Source organism: Cyprinodon tularosa, unplaced genomic scaffold (assembly GCF_016077235.1).
Source record: "Cyprinodon tularosa strain WSP-4 unplaced genomic scaffold, ASM1607723v1 ctg653, whole genome shotgun sequence".
NCBI lineage: Eukaryota > Metazoa > Chordata > Actinopteri > Cyprinodontiformes > Cyprinodontidae > Cyprinodon > Cyprinodon tularosa.
In genome coordinates, this window is record NW_024039400.1 from 7,246 (window position 1) to 35,071 (window position 27,826).

A 27,826-nucleotide genomic window follows, 5' to 3' on the forward strand; every position below is an offset into this window, starting at 1 on the left:
ATCATGCAGATTTCAAATTCTAAAGAAAGCGCGCTCACTTACGCGCTTTCTTTAGAAAGCGCGTAAGTGAACGCTTTTTGAATCTGATGCGGAACACTCGTTTAAATTTATGACAAGAAACCTAAATCTGAATAATCCAATCTGTCCCATAATGGCCCCTGGGAGTCAACAAGGGTCACAATACAATATTGCAATGTGGTGGTTTGGGATTGAGCCTGTATGCAAGACATGATCACTTCTTATACATCCAACTACTGAAGGGTCATCAGAAAACTTCTAAATGTGGCAGGTCTCTGTGCAGTAGCTGATGTCTGTGGTGTGCAGATTTAACTCTGTGAACCCAGCTGCAGCCAGAGTTCTGATGAGATCATATCTCTCCTATCCTGGCTTCTCTTCATTGGCTTCCTGTTAAATCCAGAATAGAATTTAAAATCCTCCTTCTCACATATAAAGCCTTAAATGGCCAAGCTCCATCTGATATCAGAGATCTGATTGTTCCTTATGTTCCTAACAGAGCACTTCGCTGTCAATCTGCAGGTTAACTAGTGGTTCCTAGAATTTCTAAAAATAGAATGGGAGGCAGATCTTTTAGTTATCAGGCTCCTCTCCTGTGGAACCAATGACCAGTTTTAGTCCGTGAGGCAGACACCCTGTCTACTTTTAAGGCTAGGCTTAAAACTTTCATTTTTGATAAAGCTTATAGTTAGAGTGGCTCAGGTTATCCTGAGCTATCTCTATAGTTATGCTGCTATAGGCTTAGACTGCTGGAGGACATAGGGGCCCCTTTTTCATTATTCTGCTTCATTCTATCTCTATTCTCCCACTCTGCTGAACTTGTTAGTCCAATCTGTAACATTATGCTCTCTCTGCTTTTTCCCATAATAGCTTCGCCTCGTCCATTCCTTTTTGGCTGTGACTCCATCCTCGAGAGAAATATCAACTTTGAATGAATTTGACTGGATAATCTGGTGAACTGTAAAGTGCCTTGAGATGACATGTGTTGTTAATTGGTACTATAGAAATAAACTGAGTTGAATTGAATTATTATTTCTTATTTAAAAACAAACCAAAAAGAAAACAGGAGTGTCTTGATTCTCTATAGTGGTTAATTTCACTATGTAATAGAGGTTTAATGTTGAATCTATTACAACAAAGAAAGTACAACTCTGCTTTGAGACTCATCCTACTGAACAACTTGGCAACATGACAACAACTAACACCTTGATAAAATTATAGTAATAATATCTGCCCTGAGTTTCTCACATTTGTTGTATATCAGGCAATTTTTTTGAAACAGGGGTGTCCATATTTAGTCCTAAGGGCTGCTGTCTTACAAGATGAAAATGCATTTCGAGAAAGAAAAACAGCAACAGCGGATTACAAAGCTAAGCTGAGCCAAAAGGAACAATTAACTAGCAGCTTCCTAGAAATGGAGTGAAGTTACAATATTTGACTTTGAAATGCATTGGAGTAAAAGTTATAAAAATACTCAGTTAAAGATACTAAAACAAAGTACTTGAGTATTGAAATAAGGTAAATGTACTTTGTTACTTCCCACTCATGATAAAATGCCTGAAGCAGGATGGAATAGAGCTCTATTGCTCTATATCAGTGTTTAGGTAAAGCGGGACACTGCCCCCACCTGGTGGCCTGGTGAACTGCTGACAGATTGGGTTATTTACATCACTATTACATCCAGAGTCATTTTGAATGAACCGAGGTAATAAAAAGAAAAAAAAAAATAATAAACATCAACTGTAGCAGCTCTAATACTTCTGATCTGTGCGTATTGGCTCGCGGTTGTCCTCTTCTTCTCCGCGTGCCGTGATGACGTAGATCGTGTCCACACCCCCCACCCCTTGGTTTCATCAGCAGCAACCTTCCATTGTGTCCAACATGACGTCCAACAGCAGCAGGTACCGGAGCCGCGCGCCCCGTGCAGGTGAGCACCCCCCAGCCGGCCGGATGCTGCAGCCTCCATCTCCTCTCACCTCTCCTGTCTTTTATTTCTGTCCTCCGGGTCTCCATGGGAACTGATCTGATGCTCATCGCCGCTCATCTCTGTTGGAATGCGGCTTTTCCACGCCACAGAAGAAGCGGAGGTAAATAGAGCAGATGGAGGTGTGAGAATATCTGTGTTTGCGCTAAAATGCTTTTTTTAAAGAGTAAACCCCCCCATCCAGGGGCGGATTTAGGACATTTGGGGCCCTAGGCAAAGACAGGTATGGGGCCCTCTGAATTGAGAAGACAGCACATCAAACAGACCCATTATATATACAGAAATTTGAATAGAATAGACATCCATTATTTGTTCTACCTTTTGTTATTTGATTACCTTTTATTGCTGTTTTCCTCCATTTTTTTTTTTTTGTTCCTTTCTTTTCATATTGGCAATACGCTCAGCTGACTTTTCATACTGCAGTAAAGTTAGCAACAGATTCGGCTTTTCCGGATTAATAACTCATCAGCAGATAATTAATTCTACAAAACTCCTATCATGCAGGAAGAAATACATTAACCCTATGCAGAGCTCGCTCCTCGGCGAATGCTTAGGGGCCGTCTGCAAGTTACATCGTAAAAATAATCAGAGAGAAATATTCAAAAGCGTCACCAAGGAGAGGTGGATTATTGTCAAATTGATTTCATGTGTATCTCATCTCATGTCTTTTATACCACATTTATTGGATTTTAAAATAATACTTTTTGAGGACTTTCCCAAAACCTAAATGACAAATAGAACCTCTATGTTATTATTACAATAAGTATAAAATGTGCTACACTACACTATAAATCATTGCAGTGCCACTAAACTTGTAGCACAGATAGATTACTTCATCTGGATCATACCACAACTCTTACTTTGGGAATATTTGCTAAACTCTTATTTTTAGAGATTTTTTTCAGTGTCATTATAAGCATATATTTATCAATAAATACACTATTATGAATTGTAGCCACACCAAAATCACTGTGCACATCATTCACACTCTCCTGATGATAATACAACTATTATTATATCAATTAAATAATATTTAATATATTTGGGTATTTTTTTATTGGGACAAATAATCAAGAACTCCTCCATTATGTACTGTACCTTCACTAAAATCACTGTACACATCATTCACATCTTACTGATGATAATTTAAATGTTCAAAACAATGGAATATACTTATATTATTTGTTTTTTTATTTAAAGAGTCCAATGATATATCTATCTTTCTCACTGAAAGAACCATTAACAAGTCCTGCATGAATAATAGCTGCATGAATCATGACAGCAGACAAGATAGAGGAGAGCAGGAGGCGGGGTTACCAATCTACTTGCTCTGGAGAGCAGAGTTCGCTGCTTTTAGATGTTGTAGCCAAAGTCTCCAGTAGCAGAAAAAAGTGGCTAGGTGTTTTACTTGGTGCTTCTTTTATAAATCAAAATTCTAGAGGGGTCTGAAAAGTCACCAAATATAGCGACAAAAGTTGGCAACACTGCCAACACTGATCCAAACACACAGCAGCAAACCATTTGAAAACTAACGATGCGACTTTTCAGACCCCTCTAGCACGTTTGTTTCTAAACAGCGCCTAGTGCCTAATCTAGTGACTATTTTCTGCTAAGGAGCAATTAGCTAAGTGAGCTTAGTGATTGGAAAAAATCTTTCATTCCTTTTGAGACAGCATGAAAAGTCAGCTGAGTACAAAACATAGATGGAAAACAACAAGAAAAGGGACAAGAAGAGAGGGACAAAATGTAGAGCAAAAAGTGGATGTCTATTCTATAACAATTCTGTATCTGCATGATGGGTCTGTTTTATGTGTTGTCTTCTCAATTCAGAGGGCCCCCTGCCTGTTTTTGCCTAGGGCCCCACATTTCCAAAATCTACCCCTGGATGGGGGTTTGCTCTTTTAAAAAAAGCATTTTAACAGACAGTCTCTGCACGGCAGCAGAGTGCCACAAAATCCCAGGAGACAAGGAGACAGAGGTCCCAGAATCTACGCTGGTTGATGTTTCTGTAGTCGGGGATATTTTGACGTGTCATGTTGTCTGCTGGTGTTGGTTTACCAACACGTTGACCTTTATCAAGTCAAAGATCAATGCAGCCGCCTACCAAAAGATTTCTGTGCACTTTATTCTGAAGCTTTATGGGGAAGCTGTTTTATTTTGAAGCAATGGCTCCTGACCTACGCTGCAAAAAACAAAAATACCCGCTTTAAATATACAAAAATAAAACAGAAATAAAACAATCCACGTTTTCGACATCTGATGAATTTCACTTTTTAATTAGGGAAACACCTTTGTTTAGAGATATTGGAGACCTGCCTGTTTTTTCAGTGTAGTCCTGTTTCTTTTATTGTGACTGGCTGGATGTGCTCTCTACATCCTCTGACAACCCCAGTCGGCCTAAGCAGATGGCCTCTCACACCGAGCCTGACTCCGCTGGAGGTTTCTTACTTGGCTGCATTTCTCTTCCCTTCACTCATAACCCCTTTCCTGTCAGGCTACTGTCAGAAAAACAAGCTGCTAGAGCTGTAAAAACTCAAAAAAATAACAACTAAAATAAAGAGAATTGTAATTATATTCCTTTCTGGAACTCCTTTTACTCTCCTCATCCTTGGCTTGTCAAAACGTCTGTTAAAGAGCAGAAACAAGCAGTTTAGAAGAACAAGCTAACAATAATAGTCCTTCGTTTGATTATAACTAACATTCAATTATATCTTATTCTAAGGATCATTTGATTAAATATGCAACTGTTGTTCAGTTATTTTTAATTTAGGCTTCATTATCATGACCTACTTCAGATAGAGGCTCATGGGCTAATTCATGCTGTAAGGGAGGGAAAGCAGGGACTGTTCTAGGCAGGCATTCATTATTGTTGTCTGTCATTGTTTCCTTCGTGGAAATGGGTTAAAGCTGTGCAATGTTCATAAACACGTTCTGCTCTATCAACAGAAAACAATAAGGCAACTGTTTTATCCCTTCCACGTATGAGTTATGATAAACTCAGTCATGGTTTTTATACATCCTTAGGAATGTAAAACAAGGTTATAAAAAAGAAAACATCTATCTTTATTCTATAAATATTTCTCTGTCCATTCAAGAGTACTATGCATCTTATACTGTTAAATAATCGCGGGAAAAAGGGAAATCTAAAGAAGTATTTTTTTTTCTAAAAAAAGTGCATTTTTTCTTGAATTGAGGAGGTAAGTGAGACATTTTGCCAATAGAATAAGACAATGTACATTTCAAATAAGAAAAAGAAAAAAAACAAAACAATTCCATTCTGTAATTTCAAGTTTATCTCATCTAATTTTCTTATTTTGTGAGTGAAAATAGTAATTGCTTTGGCAAATCATCTTATTTACCTAATCAAATTATGGTTAAATACACTGATTTAAAACGGTTTACTAATTTCTGGATTGTTTTTGCAGTGCACCAACAAAGTAGTTGCATAGATATAGTTGTAGTTCAGTTTTATAGTGGTGATATGGTATTCTGTTGGAATGGTGGTTCCTCTGCTCCCCTGTAGAAGCTGAAATAGCCGAGGTGTTTATTCTTTCCCCCTGTGTGTGTCAGCCATCTTGGTTTCAATGACTTTCTTCCATTGCAACGATCAACTAATGAGATTTTTCTGAATGGGATGATGCAACAATAACATATAATGAATGTATAACATACACTCACCGGCCACTTTATTAGGTACCCCATGCTTGTAACAGGTTGGACCCCCTTTTGCCTTCAGAACTGCCTCAATTCTTCGTGGCATAGATTCAACAAGGTGCTGGAAGCATTCCTCAGGGAGTTTGGTCCATATTGACATGATGGCATCATACAGTGGCCGCAGATTTGTCGGCTGCACATCCATGATGCGAATCTCCCGTTCCACCACATCCCAAAGATGCTCTATTGGATTGAGATCTGGTGACTGTGGAGGCCATTTGAGTACAGTGAAGTCATTGTCATGTTCAAGAAACCAGTCTGAGATGATTCCAGCTTTATGACATGGCGCATTATCCTGCTGAAAGTAGCCATCAGAAGTTGGGTACATTGTGGTCATAAAGGGATGGACATGGTCAGCAACAATACTCAGGTAGGCTGTGGCGTTGCAACGATGCTCAATTGGTACCAAGGGGCCCAAAGAGTGCCAAGAAAATATTCCCCACACCATGACACCACCACCACCAGCCTGAACCGTTGATACAAGGCAGGATGGGTCCATGCTTTCATGTTGTAGACGCCAAATTCTGACCCTACCATCCGAATGTCGCAGCAGAAATCGAGACTCATCAGACCAGGCAACGTTTTTCCAATCTTCTATTGTCCAATTTCGATGAGCTTGTGCAAATTGTAGCCTCAGTTTCCTGTTCTTAGCTGAAAGGAGTGGCACCCGGTGTGGTCTTCTGCTGCTGTAGCCCATCTGCCTCAAAGTTCGACGTACTGTGCGTTCAGAGATGCTCTTCTGCCCACCTTGGTTGTAACGGGTGGTTATTTGAGTCACTGTTGCCCTTCTATCAGCTCGAACCAGTCTGGCCATTCTCCTCTGACCTCTGGCATCAACAAGGCATTTCCGCCCACAGAACTGCCGCTCACTGGATGTTTTTCCTTTTTCGGACCATTCTCTGTAATCCCTAGAGATGATTGTGCCTTAAAATCCCAGTAGATCAGCAGTTTCTGAAATACTCAGACCAGCCCTTCTGGCATTAACAATCATGCCACGTTCAAAGTCACTCAAATCACCTTTCTTCCCCATACTGATTGGCTGCTTAGAAATTAAGTGTTAACGAGCAGTTGGACAGGTGTACCTAATAAAGTGGCCGGTGAGTGTATATTGAAACATTAATTTCCTGCATAGTGACCACTATGCAGGGAATTGATAATTTATTTATATTGATCAACTGAGATTATTTTTAGTTTTAAAGTATTTACTTATTTCTTTACCTGAAAATTAAAGTCTAAGAGAAAATAAACCTAATTTTGTTTTTTGTTTAGTTAATGAAAAAAACTACCAGTAAAACCAACTAGATTATTATTTTGTAGAACAAACAAAAAAAGCTCTGCTTAAAGCATTTATTTTTAAATAAGCATTTTAAGACAACAGGAAACTTCTAGAAACACTTGACAAGTTTAACAAGTAGCAGAAAAAGGGGTTAAATAAAAGGTTTAAGTGGTTTCCATGATAGAACAGAGGAAACACAAAACGCAACGAATCAGGTCAATAAAACAACTGTGAGTAGTAAGAACTGTTCAAACATGTAAGAACTGTTCAAACTTCCCCAGAAATGTGGACTTCAATGGCTTCAGCATGATTCTCCAAAATGCCTCCTCAATTTAAGAGACATAGACACAGACAGGACCATCACCAGAAAAACAGGAAATAAAAACGAATATTAACCTAAAGGCAGTTAGCCCAAAGGGTTTAGGCAAACTCTATAGCGCCAATTCACAACACACGTCATCTCAAGACACTTTACAGTTCACCAGATCATCCAGTCAAATTGATTCAAAGTTTTCTCTCTTAGGAAAATCAGTTGATTGCATCGACTCATTGACTCGAATGCAATCCCTCACACTAAGCATGCTTGTAGCGACAGTGGAGAGGAAAACCCCCCTTTGAACAGGAAGAACCCTCCAGCAGAACCAGGCTCTGCTCTGTTATAACAGAGCCTGTTATGTCACAAATAATTGTTATTACAGTGTTAACTGTAAACATGTGTTGGCTCTAATTAAAACAGAGGTTCTTTATAACTATCTGTATTAAAGAAAAAGAAGTTATCCAAACTTCTAGAAAGAACATGATGATATCAACTCCTGGAAGTCAGTGATTCTGGGCGTTCTTGTTTCAGTAAAATTAGGATATCATACTGAAGGAAGGAAGGATGGATTTCTGCTAAAAGGAATAAAATAAAAAAAAAACGATAACAATAGAGGCTTGGGAGTGAACTGTGACCTGAACTCGTCTCTGCATGTTTGTAGAGATGCGTTGATCCAAACTGGTTCACTCATAGGGAACCTTGGATCTGTTCTCCTTTGTATGTTGGTGTCCTATGCTGAAGATCATTAGCCATGGCTAACCATGAATCTGGATTACATTTAGCAACCGGCCAATATTTTGATATTGATATTGGTGTGTTTTTGATGGTGAAAGGAAAAGTCCGGTCATATTCAGAATTCAAACTTCTCAAAGAACTTTAATCATGAAATTATTACATACTGTTCAAACACTGATAAGTGTTTTTAATTAAGAGTAATTTTCATTTGAATGTGCTTTACTGGAGGCATCCATGTTTGTCAAAGAACACTACTGCCACCTACTGGTTTGTGACGTCACGGTGCGGTATCGACTGTTGATCAAGTCCCAGTGCTGTATCTGGTGTTTGTCACAACGCGCTATTATCCAAGTCATCTTGAAAACGTTCTTCTTCCAAATGTTCTTCTTCCAAATGTTGTAAAGCAGGGAGAATGGCGCTAGGCTTACCGTACCGTGACGTCACTGCCGGAAGATGTCAGGAGTGAGGTGTTACTATATTTGGACAAAAATGGCCGCTCCCAGACTCAGTGATTGCAACAAAAATGATTGTTTTTATTATCTTACTGATTAACTCTAAATTCATTAAATCACTGTGAACATATTAGTTTTAAATATAAATAATGATCCATTGATTATTCCTTTATAGCATGGTATTCAGATTCTATGGTGTATTCAGCAGCCATGTCTGAGATCTGTGAAGCTCCTGCACTGCTGCTCTGTCCATTAGCGATATATTGTTCATCTTTTGTCTGAGTTATTAAAAAAGTTTTGTTTTCATTCTGTCATTTTTATCATGTAAATGGAGGAAGAAAAAAGTAATACATTTTATTTAGGATTTGTTCCTAAAACCTCAGCAGCACAAATGTGTCGATTCCTCTGATGTCATATATCATCATCAGCCTTATAGACCTGTATTAGTCTAATCTTTCTCTAGTTTTAATGTAATAAAATGTGGTAGGAAAACAAAGGGAAGTGAAATAAATCTGTTACAGCTACGTAATGGTTGCTGCTCACTTCTGACTTTTTTGTAAACTCTAAGTATGGTTTATTTTATGCTAGTTTTTCAAGCTTTCTCTCTTGTTTTGCTCTCCGTCCTTCACTGTGCTTCATGCTGCCTGGGCTCTCAACTTGCAGCAGGGATGCAGCTTTATGGTTTGCATTTCTCAGATCCTTGTGGGGGTGTGATTTAGACATTCAGGTGTAGAGTCCCTTCATGCCTCCATATTCAGGCCTGCCTTATTTTATTATGTATTGACCATGTGCCCTAACTGCACCTTTTGCTTGCTTCTAGGACAAAGAGTATGTGGGCTTCGCGACTCTGCCGAACCAGCTGCACAGGAAGTCAGTGAAAAAAGGGTTTGATTTCACCCTCATGGTGGCAGGTGAGGAGAGCCTGGAATTGTTGAATAGGTTTAAAAATATAATAGATAAACTGGAACAAGGGCACCTTTTGTGACACAGGTGAGTTTGGCCTGGGGAAATCCACGCTGGTCAACAGCCTGTTCCTCACCGATCTGTACAAAGAGAGGAAGCTGCTCAACGCTGAGGGTGAGTCCACAATCCATCACTCAGGTTTTACATTGTTTTTTTCCTACTGATCTAGCTTCAATGTCTGCGTTACTGCATTGTTTTCCCCTGAAAAGAGCGCATCCAGCAGACGGTGGACATCACAAAGCACACAGTGGACATCGAGGAGAAGGGCGTGAAGCTCAAACTGACCATAGTGGATGTGCCGGGTTTTGGAGATGCTGTTAATAACACAGAGTGGTAACATTTCTTCTTTCCAGAATGCATCTACACACTAGAAAAAAAATCAAAATCTAGATTAGTAATTTTTTCTTTAAATAAGTGCATTGTTTCTTGAATTGAGGGGGTAAGTGAGACACTTTACCAATGGAAGAAGGTGATTTACATTTAAAATAAGAAAAACAATTGCATTGTCTTATTTCAAGTGCGTATTATCTAATTATCTTATCTTAAAAGTAACAATACTCCTTCTATTGGCGAATCAGCCATTTGAACCACTCCAATAAAGGTAAATACGCTTAATTTACGAAATGTTGACTGATTTCTAGATAGTTTTTGCAGTGCATTCCGTTTGCAAATGGAACAAGACAGTTTACATCTAAAATAAGAAAAAATAATAGCAGTCTCTTATTCCATGTGCATAATATCTAATTATTTTATTTTAAGGGTAAAAATTCTATTTGCAGATCAATTTTATTTACCTACTGAAATTAAAGATAAATGCGCATATTTTAAAATATTTTACTTGTTTTTGCAGTGTAAAAATAAAAAAAAATTATTTGTTTGATTGTCCATCAATCCTAAACCTTCTAAACCTTCCTCTGTTCTTCAATTCAATTAAATTCCTTTCTATAGCACCAATTCACAACACGTCATCTCAAGGCACTTTACAATTCACCAGATCATCCAGTCAAATTGATTCAAAGTTTTCTATCTAAGGAAAACCAGCTAATTGCATCAACTCATTGGCTCTTCAGCAATCCCTCACACTAAGCATGCTTGTAGTGACAGTGGAGAGGAAAAACTTCCTTTTAACAGGAAGAAACCTCCAGCAGAACCAGGCTCAGTGTGAGCGGCCATCTGCTGAGGCCGACTGGGGTTCAAGGAGACAGAAGCAGAGAGTCACAGCCAAACAGATGAAGCTACTATGAGAAAAAAGCAGAGATAGCAGAATATTAGAGATATTCTTCTGTTACCTTGTTTTGTATTTCTGTTAATCTTCTGCCCTTTATGTGCAAACATCATGCTGCAGTTTTAAAGCAGATTATATGGCTCTCCATCCAGGGTGTAATTTGTTTTCCATAGGAGAACTAACGATTAAAAAACAAATTCTCCTACTTTGTTTCAGTTTTAATCAATAGAAAGTGGAGGATCATTTTTTCAATGCAAAAAAACATGGCATTCTGGCTGGTTGATGAGGCTGAAGCTCATGATTACAGCCTCAGACAGGAGGAAAAAGAAAAAAACATAAATAAATGAAAGGAAGCTGTGCGATTTTTTATTTTAATGCCAGTCTGTGTGCATCTGAACCTCCAGTAAATCTCTTCATCAGGCTTAGGATTTAAATTGTACAGTAAGTAAACCATTTTTTTTTTTACTTTTCTGGCTCAGCCAGCTGTAGTTTAGCATAGCATTAAGTTCAGATCAAATCAAAACAATAATAGATTATAGACAGACTTTGGTAAACAACCTGAAGCTCATTGATTCAAACAGTTTAAATATTGGCAACAAGGTCAGAATGAAACATAAGTACAGATAGAAGAAAAACAACAACATGCGGTTTATATATTGATTGCTCTAAACCCAGCGTGGATTTTGAGGATTTTACAGAGTAACAAAGAGTCATAAAGTTGGATTTGACTGATTTTCTTTTCATATACTGGAAAAAGGCAAGAGAATGAATGAAACTTTCCCACATTTTGCCCCCAGTTGAAATTCTGAGCAAAAAGGCTGTAGTTTTTGGGATGACTATATAGATACCCTATAGTACAGTGCCAAATATAGCTAAACTACTCAACTATGCACACATCTGTAGTCACAATGGCTTGCCTGGAGTCATAGGCGGAATCTTAAACTGGCCCCTAAGCATTAACCCTGAGCAATAACCCTTCGTTTGCGAGTTCTTGTAGACGGTCCACCACATTAAAGGCCATTACAAAGCCTGTAGTGGGTAGGGCTTTTAGCTAAACTAAGCTTGTAGGGGAGCTGTAGGTTCCCCTACAATTCCTTTTTAAACATTAATCTTTGTACTAAAATATTTTGTCATGATTTGTGGACATAAAGATCTAAAGAGAAGCGTAATCTCCTGGTCAGACCCTGTAATTCAGTGAAAGGGTGGAGTCAGAGTAAAAAAATATGCATGCCCAGGAGAAGAACAGTGGCTGGAAGTTGGATGAGATTTTGCTGGGAGTTGCAGGGAAGTGAGATGGGATTCAGCTGGCGTTTGACTGGCAAGCGCCATTTTGAATGGAACCTACTGTATAGCAAGTCTGCATCAGTGCAGGCTCGCTTTAGCGGAAGGAAAAAATGTGCGTTCAAATGTAAGTTATGCTGGTTTACTGCCTCTTCATAACACTGGAACAAAATCACAAGTTAGAAAAATGAAAAAAGACGTAATTAATCCCTAAATGGAAGCTCCTCCTTGCAGTAGTTTTATCTGACTGTATAGATTCATTTTTAAGAAAATGGCAAATGTTTGATGTTATATTAATTTCGCGCCACAGAGCTACAGCTACATAAGGCGTTGTTGTGTTGCCATAGTAACGGCTGCTTTCCCTTTCTGTTAAAGTGAAGAAGCCGTTCCATTCACATTTACAGTATACCCTCCACAGCTGTGAGTGGGACTGTATCACAAGTGACACTTGATAGTTAATCTAATTTAATTTAAGTTAATTTATATAGCACCAATTCACTACACATGTCATCTCAAGGCAGTTTACAATTCAACCAGATCATCCAGTCAAATTGATTAAAAGTTTTCTATCTAAGGAAAACCAGTTGATTGCATCGACTCATTGACTTGAAAGCAATCCCTCACATTAAGCATGCTTGTAGCGACAGTGGAGAGAAAAGTTAAGGGTTAGTGGTTAGGGGGTGGTTTGGGATTCAGCCCTTTACACACTCATATATCCACCCTAATGGAGATATTTTTTATCACCCTCTCTGCTCCTACTGTTTTCCAACCCTTCCAGTATCGGTTGAATCTTTATGTTTCCTGCTGTTTATAATTAAAGCATGTTTGCTGGTGTTTTACAGCTGGATCCCAGTAACAGACTACATCAACCAGCAGTTCGAGCAATACTTCAGGGATGAAAGTGGGCTGAACAGGAAGAACATCCAGGACAACCGGGTCCACTGTTGCCTCTACTTTATATCTCCATTCGGACAAGGGTATCACACCCACAGACACACAAACAGACATTCATATGTGTCTACATGGCACATTTATGCACTTTCAACATTTGTATATATATATTAGTGCTGTCAAAATTATCGCGTTATTATCGCGTTAACGCAAGGCCATTTTAACGGCGATAATTTTTTTAACGTGAGATTAACGCTATGTGGTTTTATGGTACAATTTTCCAAGTACATCCCGCTGCCTCAAGGGAAAAAGACGCTCATACACTGGGTAGCGCTAGTGCCTTTTCTTTAAGCCCCACCACCAACAAACAAGTTGAGTGTCTGGTAACTAGTAGCAACCTGAAATACGCTGAGAAAACAGATTACTGAGGTGAAATGGAATCTGCTACGGCACTCTTGCTGTGTACGCCACAGGTCAGTATCGTGTGTGTGTGTGTGTGTGTGTGTGTGTGTGTGTGTCTGTGTGTGGGTGGGTGGGTGTGTGTGTGTGTGTGGGTGGGTGGGTGTGTGTGTGTTCTCATTTTTGTTAAGAGGCTGAAAAGTAAATTTCTAGAGCATAGACTACCTCCATCTAGTGATGTCGGTCTATTGATTTTGATGTATTGATTGAAAATTGTTCATTATTACCTTGGTTAATTGACATCTAATATTAACTGTGCCACATTTTACAGCAGTAGGGTAACATCCTTGTCTTTGTTCAAAAGACTGTATTAACTGTAAAGACTGTCTTTTACATCAGCCTGTTTTCAGGGCCTTTTTTTTTGGCTACATATTTGTTATTTTTTGCTACATGCCTCCCCATCTTCTTGCCATATGTTTCTATGGCATAAATCAGTGTCTGTGACCTGTTTTCATTTAAAAAAAAGAACATTGGCACAAACCTAGCCTGTATGTATTTTTTGTATGTCATCGAGAGTATTTAAATGATTTTCAATCATAAAAAACATTTGCGATTAAAATGCAATTAATCGCGAGTTAACTCAGGCATTGATGCGATTAATCGCGATTAAAAAAATTTAATCGATTGACAGCACTAATATATATATATATATATATATATATGACAAAGACTATCTGAGTTATTTCTAAAATCTGTTTTTCCAATTTTTCCAGCTGGTATATTAAACTTAGTATATTATATAACACATTAAAGTAAAACAAAAATCAAAAACAGAGAAAATCCGATGGAAAAATATTTTTTGTGGTATTAAATGTATTTTGTAAAAAAATCTTCTCACAGGCTTCGTCCCATTGATGTAGAGTTCATGAAGGCCCTCCAGGATAAAGTCAACCTGGTTCCTCTCATTGCTAAAGCTGACTGCTTGACTCGCTCTGAGATAAAGAAGCTCAAAGAACAGGTAACCGTCGTCTGCAGGAGCCAAATTTGCTAAGAAAAAACAACAGTTCATAAAAACAGAGATAAAGAGTAAAGCCTTCTCCACTTTAAGAACCCTGGATCAGGAACATTAGATTCTAGCTCAATTACTGCCAATAAAATTAACTACTTACTAGTCAAAGTAAATATGCAGTTACCTTTTTTCATCTAAAATGCATTTGAATCCAAATGTATTTGGATACTTTTCCTTTATTAGAATTTTAAATACACCCAAAAATTAAATTAGGAAATATAAGATATTTTATATAAATAATTAAAATGACTATATATCTAAACGTTTTGTATATCAATCCAAACCATTTTGGTGTATGACTGGATTAGTAAATTACGATATGATTATGTAGATTCATTTTTTATATTGCCATAAACAAACTAAAAAGCCTAACTAAGGATCTTTACATTTTTCACAGCCATCAAAATAGGCAGGAAATCGAAAATATAAGGACATATTTAAGTATATATATAAAAGGAGATCACATTATTGCACAAAATAATCCCAGCAGGACTGTTTAATCCCAACTGTTTAATCCCAGTATTTCTGTGTGAAAGTAACAGTGAACCATTCATTTGAATTCAGTATAACACTGAGTAACAGTAATGTGTGTTCATGAAGGCAACAGATCTTTAGATCATAGATGTTTCTAATCAAATCACAGGGACTTTAACAACCGCTTTTCTTCATGAATGAGTCATTGAATTGGTGGCTCTGCTCCATTGTTTCTCCTCTCTGTTCCAGGCTAATTATTTTATATTTAAAGTACTTTCAGAAGTTTGTATTCTGAATGTGACCACACTTTGCCTGTAATTCAAACTTTGAAACCTTAAATTTGACCGGGCTCTTGGTTTTACCTTTGAAAGACAATGTGTGCCATGTCGAGCTGTGACACTGATATATATTGGCTAATCTGTAACATGCAGATTGCAAAAAGATCAGTTTCCGTGCCTTAATGTCAGACAACCCCAAAGGTTTAGGTGATGTGTAAAACTTTCACACAGACAATCTGTCATTTCTGCTGAATCTGACTCCTACATGGTGATCCTGTTGTTATCAGTTTAATTCAGTTAAGTTTATTTATATAGCACCAATTCACAACACGTCATCTCATGGCACTTTAGTTCACCAGGTCATCCAGTCACATTGATTAAAAGTTTTCTATCTAGGCATCTCAAAGGCAACCCCTCAAACTAAGCATGCTTGTAGCGACAGTGGAGAGGCAAAACTCCCTTTTAACAGGAAGAAACCTCCAGCAGAACCAGGCTCAGTGTTAGCGGCCATCTGCCGAGGCTGACTGGGGTTCGAGGAGACAGAAGCAGACATAGAAAAAGAAGCATAGATACAAAAGGCAACAGTAAACCAGCTCCACGTCTAGGAAACACACAGCCAGGCAGACAAGCTCCCAGCCTGCTCCCATGTCAGAGGATGAAGAGAGCACATCCAGGTAGTCAAAGTCAGAGAAACAGGACTACACTGAAAAACAGGCCAATCTCCAACATCTATAAACAAAGGTGTTTATGGCAGCAGCACAGCTGATATTTCTCTCCGGGATGGAGTCACAGCCAAACAGAAACAGACCAGATGAAGCTACTATGAGAAAAAACAGAGAGAGAATAATGTTAGAGATTGAACTAACAGATTCTGCAGAGTGGGAGAATAAAGATAGAATGAAGCAGAATGATGAAAAAAGGGGTCCCTATGTCCTCCAGAAGTCTAAGCCTATAACAGCATAACTATAGAGATAGTTCGTCTTATCAGTCTCATCTTTGTTGTGTTTTGTTCTTCCAGGTGAGGGAAGAGATTGATAAGTTTGGGATAAAGGTCTACCAGTTCCCTGAGTGTGACTCTGATGAAGACGAGGAAGTTAAACAGCAAGATAAAGGGCTGAAGGTAGGTCTGATTTGAAATGAAAATCTAAATATATCTTTGTTTGTTGCTCAGGTGTTGTTTTCAAAAGTATATTTAAGCTCTTTAGTTATTGTTGTGTTCCAGATGTTATTTCTAAGCCTTGTTATGAAATAGCAGGATGCTCCCATGTCTGTGTTGATCCTGCAGGAAAGCTTTCCGTTTGCAGTGATTGGTGGGAATACGGTGCTCGAGGTTCGAGGGCAGAGAGTAAGGGGGCGCCTCTACCCGTGGGGGATCGTGGAGGGTAAGACACAGCTGGAAGCCACAGCTGTCTGTCCTGGTAATGGTCTGGCTCTGATATTGATCTGTTTCCGCAGTGGAGAACCCATCCCACTGTGACTTTGTAAAGCTCCGGAACATGCTGATAAGAACGCACATGCACGACTTGAAGGACTCGACTAATGACTGTCACTATGAAAACTACAGGGCCCAGTGTATCCAGAACATGACCAGGTGAGCAAAAACCACATGGTTGCAACATCATGCAACATAGAGAACTTACCGTTAGAATGCGTCTCAGTAAAACCTCAAACTAATCTACTATCCTCTTCCATCTGTGAAAATGGGTTGATGTACAAAATGGGAGATGGAAACACTTTTTTTACATCAACTTTGCTGAAGCTAACTTTTATCTCACATCAGGGGTGGATTTAGAAAATTTTAGGCCCCAGGCAAAGACAGGCAGGGGGCCCTCTGAACTGAGAATACAACACAGAAAAAAGACCCATTATACAGATACAGAAATTTTAATAGAATACTCATACATTAATGTTATTGGGTTTGTCCCTCTCTTCTTCTCCCTTTTCTTGTTCTTTTCCTCTCTATGTTTTGTACCTTCCTGAGCTTCTAAAAAGACGACGGCAAAAGTAAATAACCCATTCCTTCTTTTCACTGTAGACAAGCCATGATCTGCTTATCTGTTCTCCATTTTTCATTTGAATGAAATAATAGCTCCATGAATTATGACAGCAGACAAGATAGAGGAGAGCAGGAAGCGGGGTTACCAATCTACTTGCTCTGGAGAGCACAGTTCGCTGCTTTTATATGTTGTTGCCAAAGTCTCCAGTGGCAGAAAGAAATTGCTAGATTTGGTGCTTGGTGCTTTTTTTAAATTAACCCTTTAAAGCCAGATCCAAGAATAAAACAAAACAGAAAATGACTTTTTTGGGTTTGAAGTCTTTATTTGGCATTTTAACAAAATATGTAAAAAGAAAAAACAGAAATACATTTTTGATATTAATAATTTATTACTATGCGATAAGTCAAGATTATCTTTGTGTAGTCTTCTACTGGCTGTCAGGTATATCTGATTGTGTACAATAGGATTTTGAGCAAATTTTTTACCATTAAATTATGCAAAAGGTGTCAGACGCAAAACATTTCAGAAACCGTATGTATCAAATATGATACATTTGGCATTACAGGGTCAAAGTGCTTGAGGGGTCTGAAAAGTTGCTAAAAATAGTGACAAAAGAGCTAAGTTAGCAACAATGCTCTTCGTATCATTTGTTTTCAAATGGTTTGCTGCTGTCTATTTGGACCTTTCTGAACATGTGCAGCAAATGGACTGATCTAATATGGTGAACACTGAGGGGGGGTGGGGGTGGTGGCTGAGACACACTTAATATTATAAGCGTTCTGATGGCATTTTAGCGAAAGGATTTTTTTTCAAAAGCATAATTAATGTGCACAAATAAGGAATAGCTGTATTAACTATACATGTAAACATGTACATGTATAGTTAATACATGTACACATGGCTGATCAGCTGACCAGCGTCTTTACGGATGTTCTTTTTATGCACGTAAACACAGCTGGAAGCAACATCGACATGACTAGCTGAAATGTTAATGTAGGAACAGTTTGCCCAACAGCAACACATTTACTATCCTTACACCTTTATTAACCTTACATTTATTAACTTTACTCCATTACTGATCCGTGTTCAGTGTAGCCTTTACTTCCTGTTACTTGCAGCCATATGTGACGATGTAAAGTGGACTTCAGCATATGAAGACATTGCTCTTTGTGTCACTTGGCTGATTCGCTTCAGACCAAATGGAAACAGCAAATTCGCATTCCCTTTTTATTCAAACTTTTTAAGTTTGCTTAAAACTGACATTTTTAGTTTGTTGTAAACACCAGAGTCCTCAGAGGTCAACGTCCTGCTAGCTGTAGATGGTAACACAGCTGATTCTAATGGTCCAACTGGATTTCAGTGTGTTGAAGAAGGAAAAGAACTAAACGATGCAGGTTACAGGCCCTTCAGGACAACTCTGACTTATGCAAACAGGTTATTCTCCTGTGAAAAAATATGTTTTCTGCTTTAACTGTGCAGGATTGCTGTCAGATTGATGAAGCTTGTGCAGAAGAGAGACAAACACACAAAAAATATACTTTTTTTTTATCTTAACAGTTCTAAATGTTCTCTTCTGTTCTGTCAGAGAAACTAGATTTGTAGAAAATCATGTCATAAGGCTGACATTACTGACTTTTCATGGTTTTGTTTTTATACATGAATAATAACCAGAACTGAAAAGTCTTTTAAGGTAGAGGACTGCTTTCACAGCAGGATGCAGGAAGAAAAAGATCCCAGTGGAAACTGCTCCACAGCAGCATCCCTAGTGTGGGATGGATGATGTGCAGATGGAGCTTCTCTGGGAAGTGTCTGCAGATGTATGGGCGAGAACAGAGCCGGGGTGTAAAAATACCTGCTCAACTTCGGCGTGTGTAACAGTGGGAATGTAACATGATCTCTTTAATGCACTTACACAGAAATTTGGAAAAAAACATGTAAAACGTTATTTAACCGCAATGGTCTAAATGCATTAATTATTTAGCAGTTACTGGAAAAACATCTTCATCCCACATTGCTGTGATATTCTGATTAAAGGGGTGATAGAATGATTCTATAGGGTATTTGGTGTTGGTCCTTAAGGTCTCTGAATAGGGTGTGTAACATTGGTTGGGCTGAAAATGGTATATTTACTGTTCTATGAGACCTAATGCAAGCCAGGTTAAAAAGCCTAGAATGAAAGGGTGACTAGATGTCCTCTTTTTCCCTGACATGTCCTACTTTTCATACCTAAAAAAATGTCTGGGGGAATTTAAAAATCGTCCGGGATTTTGGTCAACTAAAGTGCTGCAGAACCTAGCCATCAGCTCCGGGGCTGATCCGGGAACTCTTGCGGATGGGGACGTGGCGACCATACCCGACTTGGTGACGTTAGCCGCGGCCCCATGCTGCCCCACGAGCCCCGTGCTTCCCCATGAGCCACCAGCTCCGGAGCTGATAGCATTGCTATCAACAGCTTAGCGACAGAATCATACTCCCAGCTTGCAGTTGTAATGGCCTTACGGTTACAACAGCCTCTCGTTTCAGTAAAAGAGGTTTGGCAAATCCTGCTTTGAACTGTCCAAGATTTTGAAAACTGTCCTTGATAAAATACTCTGAACAAATGAACAGCTGAGCATCAAACCTTTCAGTGATCTTCTAAAATACAAAAATAATCCATGCCTGTGGAGTCTTCGGATCGTTGGGAAGATTGAAAATGTTCCCCTTCCTCCATGCTGCCTGGAACACTGCATTTACGCCCGTGGTTCTGACTCATTTTCAGTAGAGGAACTTCCTGCTTTGTAATTCTTGTAGAAGTAAACCCAACTGTAGGCTGATCTGTATGTCAATTGCGGGGCGTGACAAAAGTACAGGCCAGAACCAAATGATGCAACATCCCCGAATTGACGTCAACCAGGGGCTTTGTTTGAATTTGCCCATTTTATGGAATAGATTGGTAATGTGAAATTTGAAAAGAAAGGGGCTCTCGATGTGGTTTCAACTTCCCTGCACGCCCATTTCACCCACTGAACTATCATTATTCATCTATGATAAGGGAAACTTGGTTTTGCATTCTGTGACCCTTTTAAAGCCATTCTAATGGCTTTATTCAGGCCACACCACACCATTCCCCCACCTGCTAAAAATAAGGTTAAATATATTTATTATTTCAAAAGAAATTGACCACTTTTATGTCATATTTTCGCTGTGTAGGTTTGTTTTACACACTGTATTGTCTTGGTGGGTAGTTTTGATTTTTGCTTCTATTAATGAACTGTTACACATAAAGAGCTGAGAAGAGAATTAACATGCCGGGTGGCCACCTGTTTTTGTATTTGGTGATCCACACAAAAAAAAAGAGCCTTGAATGGCTCTAAAATGAAATATGTCAAAAGGCCAAATCATTTACTTAATTTCATATTTCAGGTTGTTCCTGTTGGAAATGACTATTACTAGTTTTAAACTATTGATTTCACTTTATCTAAAATTTTTAATCCCCCACCATGAAAAATAAAACTACTGAAAGGATCAAATGTCTATTACTAGTATAGGTTGATAAGGTTATTGTCGGACCGTTTTTGGCACAGTAACAGTTAAAACAGGTTCCCAGTTGACCCTAGTGTAGAACAGTCAGGCTTTCCGCTTTAGATCTCTTTCAGATTAACGATCAAATCCTAATTTAGTCCCATGGATTAAGATGCCATTTAAAGTCAGCAGTGACTTTAACGAGCTGGGATTTATCGTCACAGAATGTTGTATTTTTTGCTGTTCTCTTTGTCAGACATCAATGATATGTAGAACAGCGTTTTTAAAGTGGGGGCTGTCATGGGGTTCTAGTGGAGGCCTCAGAAGGGGAAGAAAAATAAGCAAAAAATAAAAAAAAGAGATAAAAAATTGTTTTATCTTGGAATATAGTATTTTGAAATCATCAAACCTTACCTATAATAATAATATGAAGATTTAAAGCTGAGCATTATGACCACTGGAAGAAGAGATATGAATGTTTCTGATGGACAGTGTAAGCCCAGTCCTTCCAATACACACACACCTGAGAGGTTCTTATGTTTGTTTTATCATCAACAAATGCTCGCCCCTGCCTGTCTTAAATGTTTGTGTAAACATTTGTTATTCAGTGGGAAGATATACAGGTTTAAAACAAACGTACACTGCCAAACTATGAAATAAAAGTAAGTCATTTTCTTTGGAAATATGTGTATTTAACCTTATTTTTAGCAGGTCAGAGAATTTGCCAATGGAATTAAAATAAAAAAAAGAATACATTTCTCCATTATCCTTTTTCAAGCGTATAATATCTAATTATCAAAAATACTCATTTCATTGGCAGATCACCTCATTTACCTGCTTACATTACAGACAAATACACATATTTTAAGAAATCTTTCCTGTTTTTAACCCGAAAATAAATTTTTTTTAACGTTCTTTGTAGGATTGTATGTACACTCACCGGCCACTTTATTAGGTACCCCATGCTAGTAACGGGTTGGACCCCCTTTTGCCTTCAGAACTGCCTCAATTCTTGGTGGCATAGATTCGACAAGGTGCTGGAAGCATTCCTCAGGGAGTTTGGTCCATATTGACATGATGGCATCACACAGTTGCCGCAGATTTGTCAGCTGCACATCCATGATGCGAATCTCCCGTTCCACCACATCCCAAAGATGCTCTATTGGATTGAGATCTGGTGACTGTGGAGGCTATTTGAGTACAGTGAACTCATTGTCATGTTCAAGAAACCAGTCTGAGATGATTCCAGCTTTATGACATGGTGCATTATCCTGCTGAAAGTAGCCATCAGAAGTTGGGTACATTGTGGTCATAAAGGGATGGACATGGTCAGCAACAATACTCAGGTAGGCTGTGGCGTCGCAACGATGCTCAATTGGTACCAAGGGGCCCAAAGAGTGCCAAGAAAATATTCCCCACACCATGACACCACCAGCCTGAACCGTTGATACAAGGCAGGATGGATCCATGCTTTCATGTTGTAGACGCCAAATTCTGACCCTACCATCCGAATGTCGCAGCAGAAATCAGGACTCATCAGACCAGGCAACGTTTTTCCAATCTTCTATTGTCCAATATGATGAGCTTGTGCAAATTGTAGCCTCAGTTTCCTGTTCTTAGCTGAAAGGAGTGGCACCCGGTGTGGTCTTCTGCTGCTGTAGCCCATCTGCCTCAAAGTTCGACGTACTGTGCGTTCAGAGATGCTCTTCTGCCCACCTTGGTTGTAACGGGTGGTTATTTGAGTCACTGTTGCCCTTCTATCAGCTCGAACCAGTCTGGCCATTCTCCTCTGACCTCTGGCATCAGCAAGGCATTTCCGCCCACAGAACTGCCGCTCACTGGATGTTTTTTCTTCTTCGGACCATTCTCTGTAAACCCTAGAGATGGTTGTGCGTGAAAATCCCAGTAGATCAGCAGTTTCTGAAATACTCAGACCAGCCCTTCTGGCACCAACAATCATGCCACGTTCAAAGTCACTCAAATCACCTTTCTTCCCCATACTGATGCTCGGTTTGAACTGCAGGAGATTGTCTTGACCATGTCTACGTGCCTAAATGCACTGAGTTGCCGCCATGTGATTGGCTGCTTAGAAATTAAGTGTTAATGAGCAGTTGGACAGTTGTACCTAATAAAGTGGCCGGCGAGTGTATGTTTGCAATGAGGGGGTCCCCTGCCAGACCTTATTTATGTTTTTTGGACCACTGCATGGAAAAGTTAAGGTTGCAAAACTTACTGTGCTGTTTCTTGATTGTTGGCTGGACCAAAAAACATGTAATTTATAACATGTAGAGATCTCCTCTACAAGCCAACAAATGAACTTTTGTCAGGGTTCCGAAATGGTCCTAAAAAGTTTGGATGAGTTGAATCAAATTTCAGTATTTTTTAGTAGTAGATAAGTATTGAAAAAATAAATCAAAAGCATTGAAAAATATCAGTATTTCTTAAATTTAAATATTGTGTTCCTACTTCCATTATCTGGATTGCACTCCTTCCTTCCTTCCTTCCTTCCTTCCTTCCTTCCTTCCTTCCTTCCTTCCTTCCTTCCTTCCTTCCTTCCTTCCTTCCTTCCTTCCTTCCTTCCTTCCTTCCTTCCTTCCTTCCTTCCTTCCTTCCTTCCTTCCTTCCTTCCTTCCTTCCTTCCTTCCTTCTTTCCTTCCTTCCTTCCTTCCTTCCTTCCTTCGACCGTCATTAATGGTGTCAGAAGAAGATGAAGACAGTGTATGCAGGGAATTTTGTTCTTTTTTTTTGCTTTCAACAAAAATATCAACAAAAATAACTAACCAGCTAGTAAAAAAAAGTGGTATATAAAGTGGAAATAAATAAAAAGAAAAAATAGTCCTGAAATTAAACTTTGAAACACTTCTCAATAAAAAACAATAGAAGAATCTAATATAAAAGATTCTATCTAGCAACAAAAATAATAAAAATGTCACACTTCAGGCATAGATTGACACTAGGACTGAGCAGTTGGCAACGCTTGGTGGGTTTATTTTTGTACAATCCAGGTAATCTTGGTCAGACAAGCACAGGGTCAAAGCCAGGGAATCCAAGGTTGGGGGTTCAGGTTCAGACAGGCAGTAAACAAAGAGAGAAACAAAACAAGCAGGTTAGATCTTGCTAGACTTGGTCTATTTAGTAAAATGGCCTGAATGTGTTACTACTGGCGTTAGACAACAATCTGACGCCGTGCAGGGGGAGGATCTGTCCTTAAATGGCTTCATCTGCTGATTAGGGTGATGGATCAGAGGTGTGTGGGTCATAGCAGAGGAGCTGGTGTGACAAAAAATAATAACCAGCTAGCAACAAAAATGGAAGTGGAAATAAAAAAAGAGAGTAGTCCAGAAATTAAACTTTGAAAATTTTCTCATTAAAAAATCAAATAAAAAATGAAAAAGATAAAATCTAAAACATCCATCTAATTTCTGTTGGTGTGTAAAGACGTTTGCAGAAACAGTTTATTTGGCCGAGTGTTTGTTTGTAATGGACTGCAGGAGAAAAAAATGTGGTCTGTGAAACACAATATGAAAAGACAGCAATTCAAAAAACTAAATCTAAAAAAAATAAATATATTAACATTTTAAAGCTGTTTTGAAAAAGTTTGAAAAATTAAAGATTAGATTTATTTTTTTCTATATTTTTTTTATAAAATTTGATAAAACAGCAAAGTCATTATTTTTATTTTTTTCTAGGATGTTCTTTGCTTGGAACAATAATGCAACAAAACTTACTCAGTAGTTTACAGCAATAAAAATTAAATTTAAGCGCTGATGCAGCAAAAATGGCCTCAGTAGAAGAATTTTCAGTTTTATTTTATGAGATTTTTTTCCTCTCTCTTGGTTCCATGAAAGCAAATATTTCATAGAATTAAAATATGGTTTTAATGCTTTCATTGCGTTCTATTTAAAGGCAGTATTTATGTTTCTGTGACTCAAACGGACTATGATGACAGCGGTGCTAAACTGATGGATTCACTCATTACCTGTATTGTTATCAGGATAAAAATGCTTATCCAACTAAAATATAGGTCCATATTTTTCCCACCTTTAGCTTAGTAAGTAAAAGATGAGAGTTTTCGTTATTAGTGAAGAAATAAGAGACTTACCGTATTTTCACGACCATAAGGCGCACCGTACTAAAAGGTGCACTCTCAGTTATGTGTCCCATTTCTGTATTTAACACACACATAAGGCGCACCGGACTATAGGGCGCGTTTTTTATATACAGGTACATGTCCTCTACTACCTTTAAATACCTCTACTGCGTATTTAACAATACAGCCGGGGCAAAACTGAGTATGACTGTGCTTTATTCATGTATTTATTACAAAGTATTAATCAAACCTGGGAGCTGGCCGTGAGACAGACACATCGCAGATGACACAGCGCTGTGATCACTCCTAAATTAACTTAAAATCCTGAAACCTGTCGACGGAATATGTTTGCTTTTATTACTGGTATCCTGGTGCCTGCAGTTTAAATTATTTAGATAAAAAAGACCTGCAGCAGCCGCGTGAACCCGGAGGCTACCCAGCCTAGAGGCTGCTGATGAAGGGATTTCTACTGTCGGCGCACCGCTGGTATGTGGGGGTCTGAGCGCCTCCGACAGAAATAGATAATCTGGATGAACTGACTGCAATTATTAAGTTTTCAGGTGGCCTTTCTCACTTAAAAACATATTAAAACTACTTTATTCCCCCTGATCACAGCAAATATAGCTGCAAGATTTAGATTATTTAGATGAAAAAACACCTGCCAGCCACCGCGGTGAAGAGGAGGAGACCCGCCCAGAGGCTGCTGTTGAATTAAGTTTTCAGGTAGAAAAATAGAGCGGGAGCAAAACTGAGTATGATTGTGCTTTATTCATGTATTTATTACAAAGTATTAATCAAACCCATCAAAGTCATCATCCTCTGTTTCTGAATTAAACAGCTGCGCTAAATCAGACATGCCAATTTCCCCTTCTTCGCTGTCAGAGTCACTTTCCGTGCCGTGCGGCTCCTCAGAAATAATGCCGGCTTTTGCAAAAGCTTGAACAACAGAGCCAGCAGACACGTTAGTCCAAGCATCTACAATCTATCCGCAAACGGTGGCGTAACTTGCCCGGCGCTGCCTTACACTTATCCTGAAACTGTGGTCTCCGTCGGTCATCCATCGCTCCCACGCCGCTCGCAGCCTTACTTTGAAAGGCCGGTTCACACCGATGTCGAGTGGTTGAAGTTCCTTTGTCAGACCCCCGGGATAACGGCGAGCACAGCATCCATTTGATTCACCTTTTTTTTCACATCGGCTGTGAGATGGGCACGCAGCGATGGTGATGCGTGGAAAAAAACCACCTGGTCTCCTTACATACACCTGCCTCAGCCATGCTTTCATCATCTCCTCATCCATCCAGCCTTTTTCATTTGCGTTAATATAATATGTCATCAGAGCGCACCGCACCAAAGGGCGCACCGTACATTTTGAGGAAAAAAGACGTTTAAGTGCGCCTTATAGTCGTGAAAATACGGTAAGTCTCATTATCCCTGAATGGATCTGCAGAAACTGTTTTGTTAAGCAGCAGTCAGACTTCATGCGTACCCCTGTTATTGGTCATAGTGTGTTTGTTTTCTCTATTGCAGTAAGATGAACGCAGATAAGCGGGTGGAGAGCCCCATCCCGATTCTGCCCCTACCTGCCCCGACCGTGGAGACAGAGAAGCTCATCAAGAAGAAAGATGAAGAGGTGAGTGATGGCGGTCAGGCAGGAGGTTTCAGGTCAGGGTTCATCAACCTTTTTTAGGCTGAGAGTCATAGGATGAGCTACCAATACTGACCTGTGAGCCGGAGGAGTCAGAGTTCACCTAAACTGAAAGTAATATTCGGAAAATGAATAAAAAAAAAAAAACTGGGAAAAACTTGTAAAAATGTAGTTTGCATTTCTTCGTACCCATTAAAAAAATTACTTAAAGCCTTTTTCTTAATAAGTGATTTTTCATTTTTCAAATGCTTTTTCTTTGAATTTCCTTTGCTTTCATTAATCCTGGAACAAATTTCTCTCCATATATAAAAAGCGTTCATAATGTGACAAATTATGAAATGCTTAAAGTTGTGTGTAATTTTGGTTGGCCAGTTGTTGCCCTGCCTTATGCTGTTCCCATCTCCATGTTTCTGTTTTCATCTCCTGCAGCTGAAGAGGATGCAGCAGATGCTTCAGAAGATGCAGCAACAGATGCACGGGCAGGACCTGTGACCTCTGACCGTCCATTTTACAGCAGTGATAATCTCACACACACAGTTTAATCCTTTCTGCTGCCCTCCTTTCAGGGATGGGGTGAGAACAGAAGTGTTTTTGAATTGGCATGCTTTCTCTTTATTGCAGTCTTTAGCCAAGTGAGTATAGATATAAACCATAAACATTAGGTTAAAGTGACCAGAATGATGCAGTATTTGCTAATGTTGTGGTAAAGACCACACCAACCGGTGCCAAGACCGTATTTACATAAAAGAAAAATAATATTTTGACAGATTTCTTTTGTAAATGAGATCTTGGACCTCAATGAGACAAGCTGTATAATCTGGAGTTGTAGGGTTTTTTTGGCTTTAAAATACAAGCAAAACAATCTTTATTTTTGCTTTTCTCAAAGCAACACATTTCACATCATAGAAAACTTGTTGTGTTTATGGTCTTGAAAAAGTTCGTGCTAACATAACTGAACTGATAAATCACAATAAACCTTTCATTTCACAGAGAAAGAATGGATCAAGTATAGTCAGTACCATTTAATTTAACACTACATGTCCCTGGGAATGTGAATCTAATTGTCTATAAAATATAAATTGGATGCAAAATAAGAAAACAAATTCTTCTCTGTGTCTGGTCCTACGTAAACGTACTGCATTCTCCAGAGAAAAATAAAATCAGACACCTTATCTCATTATTACGAGATCAGTATCTCGTAATTATGAAATATTATCTTGTAATTAGATACTGTTCTACAGAACAGTCAAATGTTTCAAGGAAGGTTTGAAAAAAAAATCAAATTTATGTCAAATTATTTTAAAAAAGCACAATAATAAATTATTTCACAAAGTTCAAACTTTATTATTTTTCATTGATCAAATAACGTCAAGTCCCAGTAGAGGTGAAGGTAAAAAGTTTTTCTCACCAAAGTTAAATAACTCCTGCAACAACTGTGTAACATTCAGTTTGGTAACTTTGGTTCCCTCTTTAATTCAATTTAATTCAGTTTATTTCCATAGCGCTAATTCACATCACATG

The 27,826-nt window shown here is 38.7% G+C and overlaps 1 protein-coding gene across 1 annotated transcript; it reads left to right on the forward strand.

Annotated features, from left to right (window-relative positions):
* Positions 1-1,827: 1,827 nt before the first annotated feature.
* LOC119799204 (septin-5-like) lies at positions 1,828-27,300 on the forward strand. The gene is made up of 12 exons (XM_038309006.1): positions 1,828-1,942; positions 2,092-2,102; positions 9,313-9,403; positions 9,483-9,569; positions 9,665-9,788; positions 12,804-12,938; positions 14,152-14,269; positions 16,091-16,192; positions 16,358-16,454; positions 16,528-16,663; positions 26,188-26,290; positions 26,735-27,300. Exons 1-12 carry the CDS (start codon positions 1,897-1,899, stop codon positions 26,795-26,797), a joined length of 1,113 nt encoding a protein of 370 aa, XP_038164934.1. The 5' UTR covers positions 1,828-1,896; the 3' UTR covers positions 26,798-27,300.
* The last annotated feature ends 526 nt before the right edge of the window (positions 27,301-27,826 follow it).

What these genes read in the sequence shown, in the direction of transcription:
- LOC119799204 (XM_038309006.1), top strand. Translation starts at nt 1,897, where the DNA reads ATGACGTCCAACAGCAGCAGGTACCGGAGCCGCGCGCCCCGTGCAG. An exon ending in CCCGTGGGGGATCGTGGAGG is followed by an intron (nt 16,455 to 16,527) that starts GTAAGACACAGC and finishes CTGTTTCCGCAG; the next exon opens with TGGAGAACCCATCCCACTGT. An exon ending in TCAAGAAGAAAGATGAAGAG is followed by an intron (nt 26,291 to 26,734) that starts GTGAGTGATGGC and finishes CATCTCCTGCAG; the next exon opens with CTGAAGAGGATGCAGCAGAT.